The sequence below is a fragment of the Gekko japonicus genome, unplaced genomic scaffold, assembly GCF_001447785.1.
Source record: "Gekko japonicus isolate JY-2015 unplaced genomic scaffold, Gekko_japonicus_V1.1 scaffold3416, whole genome shotgun sequence".
Taxonomy (NCBI): domain Eukaryota; kingdom Metazoa; phylum Chordata; class Lepidosauria; order Squamata; family Gekkonidae; genus Gekko; species Gekko japonicus.
Genome location: NW_015162581.1, coordinates 133,650 through 146,863, shown reverse-complemented (window position 1 = coordinate 146,863; position 13,214 = coordinate 133,650). Strand labels below are relative to the sequence as shown.

The window sequence follows — 13,214 nt, the reverse complement described above, 5'->3', positions numbered from 1 at the left end:
AGCGTTAATTGTAGCACAAGGGCTCGAGCCAAAGTTATAGGCGTGCATCATAGAAGAGAGAAGCTAAAAGAGAGCCTTCAGTCCAAACTGCTTGTAAAACAAAAAAAGTACTAGATGGGGAGTTTGGAGGAGCCGCAAGTTTGTTTTCAGCCCTGAATGCAGCTAGGTCCAAACTGCAGTGCCAGAAGAGCAGAGCAGAAGTACTCTTGACCGAGATGGACCTTTGCTCTTAAAGTGGGGTTTGTCATGAACGGCTAGCAGTGTTTCCAAGATCTGTCTTGAACAGGCACCCATTTGAGTAGGCATCTTGTTAATGGTAAAGGTAAAGGTTCCCTTGCTCGAAAGCCAGTCGAATCCGACTCTAGGGTTGCGGTGCTCATCTCCTTTTCCAAGCCGAAGAGCCAGCGCTGTCCGAAGACGTTTCCGTGGTCATGTGGCCAGCATGACTAAACACCAAGGCGCACGGAATACTGTTCCCTTCCCACCAAAGCGGTACCTATTTATCTACTTGCAATTTCTTGCTTTCGAACTGCTGGGTTGGCAGGAGCTGGAACGAGAGACGGGAGCTCACTCCCTCATGCGGCACCCAGGTCTCGAACTGCTGAACTCATGCCCTTCCACAGCCTGCAGTTCAGCGTCTTAACCACTTGAGCCACCGCAGCTCCATCTTGTTAATGACTCTCCCCCAAATGCACTGCACTGTGTAGGTCAAGAATGCCATAGTCAAAATGAATAACTACGATGTTTTATTAATATCTTCTAGCCTGGAGATAATGAAAGCACCGGTCTCAACGCACTGTGCTCATGTCTTCTGCAGGTAAGCCTCCTCTCCGTGTTCTTGGGCGTTGCATACACACGAACAGCAGTGAGCAGTAAAGAGCCCCCCCCCCCGGTATGTATGTAATCCCCTGTGTGTAGAAGGCCCCTGTATCAACCATGATCTTGCACAAAGAGATGGTAACAATCCCCGAAACCCCGGGGAGTCACAACCAGTGTCAACAGCACTGGCTGGGTAGTCCATTGATGTAGCTTGCTGTAATGCAGCTTCTCATCCATGAAGAAGAAGAAGAGATTAGATGTATACCCCACCCTTCACTCAGAGTCTCAGAGCAGCTTGCAGACTCCTTTCCCTTCCCCTCCCCACAACAGACACCCAGTGTGGTAGGTGGGGCTGAGAGAGCCCTGACAGAAACGGCTCTTTTCAAGAATACCTGTGACTGAACTACGGCTTGCCCAAGGTCATCCAGCAGGTGCAAGTGGAGGAGTGGGGAATCAAACCCGGTTCTCCCAGATTAGAGTCCGCTCATTTGACCACTACACCAAACTGGTTCTCATAAAGAGGTGGAAACAGGGACTAGCTCATGTTGTTCTTAAGGGAAGGACTCTGGAAAAGCAAAATACAAGAAGAGGTCCTTCTGTGGAGGTAATAGTATGGTTGCACGGATAAGGAGGGAGGGTTCACATCCAGGGAAGAACAGCCCATATGCCTTGCTGGCAGGCAGCTTTCATATGCCAAGTGGGGAGGGTGCAGCTGCTTTGCTTCAGGCTTGGGTGGAGGATGGCAGTGTTGACTGAGTTTGATAGAGGTTTATTTTCTTTTATTTAAAACATGTATTAGCTGCCTTTATGCCGCACTAAACTCAAGGCCACTAACAATGCAAATAAAACACATAAAATACTTAGAATAATTAAAAAAACCAACATTTAAAATCACAATTTAGGACTGCTAGTAAATTAATCAAATGCAGTCCAGAGTAAAACCGTCTTCAGCTGCCTCCAAAAGATCGAAAGGGAGGGGACCAGGCAGGCTCACCTCCCTGGGGAGGTCGTTCCATGACCCCTGGGCTGCCTTGGAAAGGCCCACCCTCCTGGACCCACCAGACGAGCTTCTGTGACGGATGGGACGGTCAGGAGGGCCTCTCCCTGTGATCTGGATCCCCGGGCAGGGACACAATCCTTCAGATATCCCTGTCCCAAGCCATGTAGGGTTTTAAAAGTCAAAACCACAACTTGAATTGGGCTTGGGAGTGGATCGGTAACCAGTTGATAGCTGGACTTGAATTGGGCTTGGGAGTGGATTGGTAACCAGTTGATAGCTGCCCCCACAGTGTTCTGCACTAGCTGTAGCTTCTGGGCACTCTTCAAGGGTAGCCCCATGTAGAGTGCATTGCGGTAGTCCGGTCTAGATGTAACTAAGATGTGGATCACTGACTAGATCTGACTGGACCAGGAATGGATGCAGCTGACTCACTAGCTGAAGCTGAGCAAAAGCATTCTGAAGCACTAGAGCCAGCTGGTTTTCTAAGATGACTGTTGTGTCCTGTAGCACTTCTAGGCTGCAAACTTGGCTTTTCAAGGGGCGTATCACCCCATCCAAGACAGGAGAGATCTCAAGCTCCTGGTCTGCCTTTCTACAGTGTTCCTGCTAAACTGCGCTAGGATGTCCTGGCGCACAATTTTTTAGCCCTTAGTGCACAGATTTTTGGCTCAGTGCAAGGCGATGAAATGCTGCTGTTCCTACTTCCCCTCGTAGCGGAACGCTGGCAAGGCAGAGCGGGAAGGGGGACGAGCCAGCCCCAGAGGAAGCAAGCAATATGGCCACCCAGCCAGAGGAGAGGAGAGTCTGAAGTTTGCATCCGGCCAGGGCAGGAGCCGCCCAGGCTCAGTGGCCCATTGTGCGAGCACCAACCGAACTCTCAGGACGCGCTTGCTGTGCCTTGGTTGCTTCTTGGCTTTAAGGCAGGAGCCACGTTCAAGCCACGGGGAACGCAGCTTAGATTAGAGAACAGACCAAACCCAGCCCTGAGGGGGTGGAGAATGCCAGGAAAAGAGCTGCTCCACTCCTGTGTCACTGCTTCCCTCTCGGCTTGTGCTCACCTGCCCATGTGGTGTCCTCTTGGGAAAAGCAGCAGCAGTGCCTTGCACGGGAGGAGTGTGTCCTTCAAGGGACCTGGTCAAAGGACTTGGCACCTCCCCCTGCAGTGGAGTATTTGATATCGCCTTCCACACCCCACCCATATATACGCACACCACCTAGCCCAGGACAAGCAGGAAGTTTCTAGGAAGTCAGACAGGGAAGTTTCGACTCACTGGGAAATGGCAATTTACACTGTTGCTTGTGAAAAAGGAAGGAAGTTTCAACATCCTGGAATGGTCGCCCTGCCTGGTTGCTTTACCTGAGGTGGTAGGGGATTGCTCCTGAGCAAGCAGCCTGTACCTCTTGGGAGTGGCCTGTCCATCTAGGCTAAGTAAGGTTGCAAGATGAGTCAGGTACTACTAAGACTCCTGTTTTATTTTGCTGTGGACCAGTTAACATGGCTACCCTCGGGAATTACTTACATGGAGTTTGTCCCTCCAAATTATCAGAAGACTTTCTATCTGTCTGCTCCCTTCTGCAGCTACAGTGACTGCAAATGGGCATTTTCCATTATATATTTAAAATGTTCATATGAAAAAAGTAATGACAAAACATGGCCAGTTTCCATAATTAGACTTACTGTTCCAATACACTGTAGAAAAGGACCATTTTTTAATAAACTTAATATATACAGGAATCTTGTGTCCCTTGAATCTGTTGTACTTGAGTCTCTCAAACATCTATGTACGTGTTAATTTCAGTTTTTAAAATCTATCTTCCAAATACGCCAAAGAGAAATAGGTGGAACATTTTTCTGTTTCCATTAAGCAGCAATACACGATTTGGCTAGATCATGCAGATTTATTACCATTTCCCTATTGCCATCAACAGTGCTTTTTAAAAAAACAACAACAGTGGTAACTATTTGTCTGCAGGGAATATGATATCCAGTTAATTGATAAATCTAACTGCCTCCAGAAGGTTTGGATCTGAGGGCAAGACTGAAACAGATGTAAAGAGAAACCTTTAAAAAAGTTCTCTGATGCAGTGTTCCTGCTAAACTGCACTAGCGTGTGCTGGTAATAATCTTCTAAAAAAGTAATTTACGTGATAGCCAAATACAGGCTTGCTCACAACTCTATTGCTAGTCGCTCTTTTGGCTCACAAAGTAAAATTTTTGCTCACAACACTCCACAGCTTAGAGGCAATGTGCCTAACCCAGAGAACCTCTGTCTTGTCAGGATTAAGTTTCAGCTTGTCCACCCTCACCCAGCCCCTTACTGACTCCAAGCTCTGGTTTAGAACATCAACAGCATCCTTGGAATCAGGTGGAAAAGAAAGATAAAGCTGCGTATCATCCACGTATTGGTGACCCAGAGGCTTCCCATAGATACGAAACAACATGGGGGATACGATCAAACCCTGCAGAACCTCACAGGCCAACCGCCATGGGGCAGAGCCAGCACCACCACCTGGGACCAACCTAAACAGGACTCAAACCACCATAATGTGGTGCCTCCGCAGTCCCAGGGCCAAGAGGTAGCTCAGTAGGATGCCATGGTTGATAGTTATCAAAGGCTGCTGAGAGATCCAGCAGAGCTGCCAGAGTCACATTCCCCCTGTCTAGTTCTCGGTAGTGGTCCCCACCAATGCTCCCTCTAAGCTGTGGAGTCCCGTGAGCAAAACGTCTACTTTGTGAGCTACTGGCATTAAAGTCGTGAGCGAGCGATTTGGCTGCTGCATAAATTAGTTTGCTCTGAAGTCATCCTTCCTGAGCCGAGGCAAAAATGTGTGAGCCAGAGGCTAAAAAACTGAGCTAGCTCACACCAACTCAGCTTAGAGGGAACACTGGTCCCCACCAAGCGAAGCGACCAGACCAGTCTCTATTCCAAATGCTGTCCTGAAGCCAAATTGAAATGGGTCCAGAAAATTAGTCTGTTCCAGAAGACCGTGGAGCCAGCCCCGTAGCGAGGGACTTTTGGGGGAGGGGGCCATTGGGGGGACCGGCAGCTAATTTAATCAAAAGTGCCAGGTAACCCTCCGCCGGCGGCAGGCCACGCACTCTCTCGGCCACTTCGCCGGGCAGGAGGATGAGGCAGGTGGGGGGGTGGTCGAAGGAGGTGGCGGCGGCGACGGGCATCCTCCTCCACTCCCTCCCACCTGGCCCGTCGCCTCCAGTCACGATGGGCACGGAAGCCGGGAGGGAGCACATGCTGCAGAGTGCACGTAAAGGGCTGCCCCACGGCTCCTCTGGCGCGCTCTCTCTGCAGCTCCCTTAGAAAAACAAGCTCCCACGGGGCTTGTTGAGGGGACTCGGGTGGCGGGGGAGGCAGGCGGTTTTTAAAGAGGGCTGGAGTACAGAGACCGGTCCTGTGGTTGAGGGTGGATGGTGAGGAAGAGAAGCCGGCAGGAGCTGGTGGCAATTGATATCTTAGGAATCAGTGAACTAAAGTGGAAAGGAATGGGTGAATTTAAAAGAAATCAACCTGACTGTTCCCTGGAAGGCCAGATAATGAAACTGAAGCTCAGATACTTTGGCCACCCAATGAGAAGGGAGCACTCACTGGAGAAGACCCTGATGCTGGGAAAGATTGAAGGTCAAAGAAGACGGGGACAGCAAAGGATGAGATGGTTAGACAGTGTCATAGATGCAGTGAATATGAAATTGAGCCAACTTCAGAGGACGGCGGAAGACAGGAGGGCCTGGCATGATCTAGTCCATGGGGTCGCAAAGAGTCGGACTCAACTGTGCGACTGAACAACAACAAAAAGAAATCAACCCTGACTGTTCCCTGGAAGGCCAGATAATGAAACTGAAGCTCAAAAACTTTGGCCACCCAATGAGAAGGGAGCACTCACTGGAGAAGACCCTGATGCTGGGAAAGATTGAAGGTCAAAGAAGACGGGGACGGCAAAGGATGAGATGGTGAGACAGTGTCATAGATGCAACGAACATGAAGTTGAGCAAACTTCAGAGGACGGCGGAAGACAGGAAGGCCTGCCGTGATCTGGTCCATGGGGTCGCGAAGAGTCGGACTCGACTGTGCGACTGAACAACAATAAAAAGGGGAGGGGAGTATCGGAAGGTAGCTCTGGGGATGAAGGATTCCACTTCTCTGGAGTGCTCAAGGACCTCAGTTGTCGGGCAGCCAGGTTGGAGGTAGCATGGCGCGCAGGTGGCGAGTTGAGGCACTTCGGGGACAGCCCAGGCAGGAGGTGGCCCAGAAGAAACACGAGGGGGCTGGCCCCACGTTAGCTACAGGCCTGCCTGGAGCTGAGAACCCACTCAAGCACCTTGCCCAAGAATGGAAGATAGGAGACTGGCTGGAGGGCTTAGTGAGGGTTTTTTCCAAAACGAGGCTAGTCACTGCCTCCTTCCTTCAAGGAAGCATTTACTGTGGCTCAAGTGGTTGAGATGGTGAACTGCAGGCTGTGGAAGGTCAGTAGTTCAGCCGTTCGAGACCCGAGTGTGTCGCATGACGGAGTGAGCTCCCGTCTCTAGTTCCAGCTCCTGCCAACCTAGCAGTTCAAAAGCAAGACGTTGCAAGTAGATAAATAGGGACCACTTCGGTGGGAAGGTCACAGCGTTCCGTGCGCCTTGGTGTTTAGTCATGCCGGCCACATGACCACGGAAACGTCTTCGGACAGCGCTGGCTCTTCGGCTTTGAAACGGAGATGAGCACCGCAACCCTAGAGTCCGACTCGACTGGCTTTCGAGCAAGGGAACCTTTACCTTTACCTTTTCCTCACTCAGCCAGCCCTCCTCTGGCAGTTTTTATCAGCCAGGAAGAATTAGGGTTTGAAAACACGCAGATGTGCACGGATGAGAGATGATGCTGGCCATGAATCCGGTGGGGGCAAACTGCCTGTCTTCCTAGCAATGTCAGAGCAAATCTTACTGCTTCTTTTCTTTTTTAGTTTCTGCATATTGAAGCTTCTTGGACAAAAGAAAGGTATCACAAAATGTCCACTCTGCAATGGCAACATCTCCAAAAGGTAAATTCGTTGTTTAGTTATTTTAAATATTTATATCACACTTTCTCCTTAATGATATGGTCACGTTTAGGTATATCGAGATTAAAACAGCACAGTTCAAAACTTAGAAAAGCAAGCAACGTAAAGGCTGGGCAAATAAATAATTGAAGAGATAATACTATTAAAAGCGGCATCAGACACAATTGGGGGAGAATCTAAATTCTTTAATTAGACCAGTAAAAGACTTACGAACTCCTTCTACAGAAAAACATACTTCTTATTGTCTTTATCCCATTCTCCTAGCTCTGCCTCTTTGGGAACTTTTAAAGAAATTATCCATTTCATCCTCCAAGCAACAGATGCATGGGCTGCTGATTTGTTGTTTGTTTATTTGTTCCAGCACTCTGCAGGAAGATGTCCGATTCAAGCTGGTAATCAAAGCGGTGCTGGAAGCTGCTGGTGCTTTGGAATGTGATACAGGATTAAATTGTAAGCATCTTGTCTCGCTGTGAACTCTGCCACTCCCTGCCCACACACCAAGGCTTGCTTCGGCTGGGTGAAGACAATTCTGGCTGAGTTCCGCTTCTGTTTCTAATACCATTCTCATAATGCAAAGTTTCACAATCGTTCCCTACCTTCCCAGCTCGGTCCAAGAGATTGATCTTGAGGTTTAGGCCCTAGCAGTCTGCCTTTCTTCTTGTATCTTGTCCCAAGCAGTTGTGTGAAGTGCAGCTTCCAAGTGCTGGGTTCAAAGAGCAAGGGTGTATAGAAAGGTCTGGAGGTTACACTGCTCCTGAAGCCTCTTCTGCTTGAGGCTCAACAGAGGCATCTTCCAAAAACAATGCGTGACATTTGTCACAGCCAGCGTGGCGTCCAATCTGGAGAACCAGCCTTGATTCCCCACCCCTCCTCCTCCACATGAAGCCTGCTGGGTGACCTTGGGCCAGTCACAGTTCTCTCAGAACTCTCTCAGCCCCACCTACCTCACACAAGGTGCTTGCTGTGGGGAAAGGAAGAGAAGGCAATTGTAACCTGCTTTGAGATTCCTTATGGTAGAGGAAAACGGGGTATAAAAACCAACTCCTCTTCTGTTAACCAGAGATGAGAAAAATGGATTTCAATATTTTGGAAATAGGATTCTTGGTATTTGTGTGACTATACAAGACAAGAAGCGGGGACCTGCGATACTCGCGGGTGGGAGGAGCTCCACGTGGAGGAGGAGGAAGCAGCCGCAAGTGAGCCTTCTCCCCTTCTCCCCCCTATAGTTTTTTTCTAAATTTCAGATTTTTCTGCACACCTGGGAGAAATCTCTTTGCCCCCTAGGTGCCTCAGATGTGCGGATTTAGATATCTGCATGCAGAGGGGACCTTGGCTATTAGATATATAAAGGTAAAGGTTCCCTTGCTCGAAAGCCAGTCGAATCCGACTCTAGGGTTGCGGTGCTCATCTCAGTTTCACAGCCAGCGCTGTCCGAAGACGTTTCCGTGGTCATGTGGCTGGCATGACTAAACACCAAGGCACACGGAACGCTGTTCCCTTCCCACCGAAGTGGTACCTATTGATCTACTTGCAATTTCTTGCTTTCGAACTGCTAGGTTGGCAGGAGCTGTAACTAGAGACGGGAGCTCATTCCGTCATGCGGCACACTCGGGTCTCGACCTGCTGACCCTTCCACAGCCTGTAGTTCAGCGTCTTCACCACTTGAGCCACCGCAGCTCCTGATATATATATATAGATAGCAATAAATGAAGCTTCAGCAGATAGGGATAGGTGTTCTTTGGTGCCCATATCCAGATGTCCTCCCGGGCGTCGACGGTATACTGATGCATTGGTGGTCTAGTGGTGGCGGCGGCTCCTATTCGAAAGCCTGGCGGAAGAGCTCCGTCTTGCAGGCTCTGCGGAACTGTCCTAGGTCCCGCAGAGCCCTGATCTCCTCTGGGAGCTCATTCCACCAGATAGGAGCCGCCACCGAGAACGCCCTGTTCTTAGTCATGGTCAATTTGATGGACCGGGGGCCCATTGTAATAGGTGGAAGGGACCAAACTGTAGCCTGGTGTTCCGTCTCATGATTTTTTCCATGGTAGAATATTGGCCTCTTCTTGCCTATAAAACTGACACACTGCCTGTATGCATCCAAATAGTTTAAATATGTCTATATATTACTTTGTTACAGTTCTCCCCCCCCTCCTGCTGCACCCCAATAGCTTTCTCAGCCCCCAATTTAAAGGCACATAATTAAAAGGAAAACAATGGAGATTTATGAGCGGATACTTCTTTGGTGTCTCTTTGTGCCTAATGACCGCATTAGTCTGTGCTCGTCACTTCCAAGCTGTCTGAATCCAGATAAGTTTGTGTGTGTGCATTCTCATGCAGCCTCATGGGATTTGTAGACCCCTCCCCATTCCACAACCCCCCCCCTTGCTTTTAAAAGGAGCTGCGGTGGCTCAAGTGGTTAAGACGCTGAACTGCAGGCTGTGGAAGGTTGGTAGTTCAGCAGTTCGAGACCCGAGTGTGCCGCATGACGGAGTGAGCTCCCGTCTCTAGTTCCAGCTCCTGCCAACCTAGCAGTTCGAAAGCAAGACATTGCAAGTAGATAAATAGGTGCTGCTTCGGTGGGAAGGGAACAGCGTTCCGTGCGCCTTGGTGTTTAGTCCTGCTGGCCACATGGCCGCGGAAACGTCTTCGGACAGCGCTGGCTCTTCGGCTTGGAAACGGAGATGAGCCCCGCAACCCTAGAGTCAGACTCGACTGGCTTTCGAGCTAGGGAGACCTTTACCTTTACTTTAAAAAAATTTAGATGAGTACAAGAGATGTCCCTCAGAGCTTGTTACCCCTTGTCCCGTGGTATTTCCAGCGACACCTGCTAAAATGTGGAGTGCTATCCTCTCCCCGATGTTATTCAGCATCTGCATGTGCCCCCTCGCCCAGTTGGTCCAGGGGTATGGGCTGGGTTGTCGCCAATATGCTGATGACACCCAGCTCTATCTGCCGATGGATGGGCAGACAGACAGACTCTGCCCTGGAAGTACTGGACGGGGCACTACAGGCTGTGACCGGATGGTTCAAGGGACCTGCATGTCTCCGGAATCGCCTCTCCCCATACGTGCCCCCACAGAGCATTGCGCTCAATTGACCAACATTTACTGGTTTCCCCAGCCCCAAGGATGTCCGACCAGCCTCAACCAGGGCCGGGGCCTTTTCTGCACTGGCCCCAGCCTGGTGGAACAAGCTCCCACTTGAGATCAGGGCCCCGTGGGATTTAATACAATTCCGCAGGGCCTGTAAAACAGAGCTGTTCTGCCAGACTTGGCTGAGGCAGCGGACATCCAAGATCTGTCTTTGACTTCCCCTACAGAAACCGCTGGCTTAGGATCGGCTTAAACTGAGCATAGTAACATTAACCTTTTTTTTAACCCATTTATTAAGAAGAAGTATAACATATCAAGAAATATAATAACTGCAACACAGTATACAACTGTCCTGAAAATCCAAAATTACAAACCAACCGGTTAGTCATCAATACAGATTTTTACAACCTACATCAACAGTCATAACAAAACTAAGTTAGAACTAAATCCGATCACCTATACATAGATGCTATGTGAGCTATGAATCCCATAGAATTGAGTCAAGTTTAAAAGATAACATCTTCAGGAGTCTGCTTCACAAGAGGAGTCTCGACAGTAAGGTAGAGGTCCGGTTAAACTCAAAAGTGTAGCCATGTGTGATAACTCATCCTAGAAGGAAGCACATTATTTTCAGCCATGAAGTCAAGTACAGGGAACCTTGATTGTGGTTCCTATTACTGTTTTAAATTACTGTTTAATTCTTTTAACTATTGTTATTGAGATCTGTGACTTCGTAATCCGCCCATGGGGAGGGCGAGGTAAAAATCAAATTAAATAAATGAATAAATAATTCCCCTTGCGTTGAAAACTAAAAGGAAAGGCGGCCAAACTGCCCTCACGGGTGGTAAATCTGAGGCCATGTCAGAAATTCGAAAGCTGCAGCTGACAGTGCAGGTGTGAAGAGGGGTGAACGGCAAGTAAGTCAGTGTAATGGCCCGAACGTGACCCTAAGGTATCAGTGCTGCGGTCCCACTGACTGGGCAGGCTACCAGCATGCTGCCACCGCTCGGCCACCTCAGCTTAGAGGGAACACTGGCTGCCACCGCTCGGCCATGGTTCCGTAGCGCAGGACAAAGCCTGTGGGCCCTGCATTTGGGACAAATGCCACGTAACCGCAGTGTGGCAGTCTAGCAAGAGGGCTTGAGACTCGTGTCGACAGTCATGATCAGTTCAGTCGGCAATCCCGTTTGCATTGGACTTCTCAGCCTCCCTGGGTGTGTTGATATTAGACCCCAACAGTCCTTTTGCTGGTCCAAAGTTGAGCTTCTCTGTTAAGGTCTGCTTGGCATCAAGTTCTTAGAAATGCTTCCCACTGTAACGTACAAAATCTTTAAGTAGCGTCCCCATCATGCTGTTGGGAGAGATGATTTATGCTTCACTGTCCTGTGGTTTTACTTTTAGGTGATCAGTATCTCCAAAAGAAAACTGCAGTTCTGCAGGAAAGACAGATGGTCATTGAAAGTAAAGGCTACCGGGACAGACTGAATGGAGTGAAGAAAGGAGAAAAGAGAAAGAGTGCCTTGGTAACTACTCCCCCCCCCCACTTCTTTCTGTGATATTGCATGGCTTTTTTATTAACAGCATTACTTTGATTTCAAATGTTTAAATCAGCACTTCAGTTGGATTCCTTGGCAGTGGGCAAGTGCAGATGCATAATCTTTTCTTTTGGAATAACATTTTTTCCTTTTAAGAAGTGTCTGAACGAAAGCTGCTTTTATTGCTTTGGAATATCAAAGCTATAACGCATTTTAATTGTAACTGAAATCACCACACTGAGGGATATTCTTTTCCCCTGCTAATGTGCAGCTGGGAGGCTTAAATGGATAAGTGTTTAAAAGCCGTTGCCCATTAAAACAAAATGGCCTCGGCATTGCTGCAACCTTCAAGAAAGTGGGGAAATCAGAACATTTTTTCCTTTCAGTCACCATGATCTCTTCCTGTTCTCCCCTGTGGCTGCTGACTTATCTTGAAGTGAAGTTTTCTTTCTGAAGAGGGATGGGTCCTGCGAGCCTTGGGCCAATAGCAACAATGGGCCCGCTTGAGCACTTGGGAGCGCAGAGCGAAGGGCAAGGGAAGGTGGAGCACGAGGAAAGCAGAACCGAACCAGCTTGATAGGTCCAGTTTGAGGAGCCTGCCGCTGGTCACGCTGGAGTATCCCACAGCCGGGCCAGAAGCTTCAGGAGGTCAGGCTGTAAAGCCCAAGGAAGAGAACAGCTGAGCTGCGAAAGAAGAAGAGGGATGTTCTGCTTCCTAAGGAGGCATCACTGAGTACTGCCGATTCTCTCTTTGGTTCCTTGGGCACCCAGCCCCTACCAGGAAGGAAAGAAAACGTTGGACACAGTCTGCAGTATCCAGAGAGACATGGTTTCTTCCTCTGCCACCACATTAGTCCACCTCATTTGATCAGAATTCAGTACAATGGAGGGTGGCTGGGGAGACAGAGAGGTGTGTTAGGGTGTGGTGGCTCTGTCCAAGTCTGCTGTTTATAATGCTCTCTCACTGGAGTACATGAGATATTGCAGCCTTAATTAAATGAAATGAAGCATAATGTCAGACTCCCCACAGCATCAACGAAGTACACACTTGTAAAAAGGTTTTACTTTATTTGAAGCTATAGATGCATAGACAGGATCACTGTTCGGAATGAGGGGGGAGCAGAGACCTGGGTATGATATAGTACCTTCAAACTACTAAGGCCCAATTGCGGGAGTTCCCGCGCGCGCCATCGGGCCTGGGAGCAAACGCTTCTAGGCAAGACACGTTATCTGTTTCTCACGGTCTTTCGTGAGAGCCTCCAAGCTACTAACAAGCAGCGGCAACCACCTGCGGCCTTGAGAGATATGGATGTTCCTGCAGCTAAGCAATTAAGCGCATCAACAGACGTGCATATGAAACTGAAAGCAAACAAGCGCATACAGAGAAAGGAAACAAAACTTTGGCAGCTTGCTGACACATATGGAGGTCCCTCAAAATCATCCATCTGTGAAAGGGTTTTTACATCTGGAGGAACAGGCCCTATTGGTAGTGTTTCATTCCCTTCAGCCACTTGGTTCAGCTTATATTGACTAGATAATCGATGGTACGTCCTCATTTGGAGTACTGGTCACCACACCTCAAAAAGGATGTTATAGCATTGGAAAAAGTGCAGAAAAGGGCAACTCGAATGATAAAAGGGTTGGAACACTTTCCCTATGAAGAGAGGTTAAAGCGCTTGGGGCTCTTTAGATTGGAGAAACGACGGCTGAGGGGTGACA

At 48.9% G+C, this 13,214-nt stretch overlaps 1 protein-coding gene across 1 annotated transcript in view; it reads left to right on the top strand.

Moving 5' to 3' along the window:
- The first annotated feature begins 728 nt into the window (after positions 1–728).
- Positions 729–13,214, top strand: part of BRCA1 (breast cancer 1) — a 21,437-nt gene continuing 8,951 nt past the window's right edge. Inside the window, exons 1-4 of the mRNA XM_015406451.1 lie at positions 729–817; positions 6,776–6,853; positions 7,233–7,321; positions 11,362–11,483. Of these exons, the coding sequence (XP_015261937.1) occupies positions 729–817; positions 6,776–6,853; positions 7,233–7,321; positions 11,362–11,483 (378 nt within the window). The remainder of the gene's footprint in view (positions 818–6,775; positions 6,854–7,232; positions 7,322–11,361; positions 11,484–13,214) is intronic.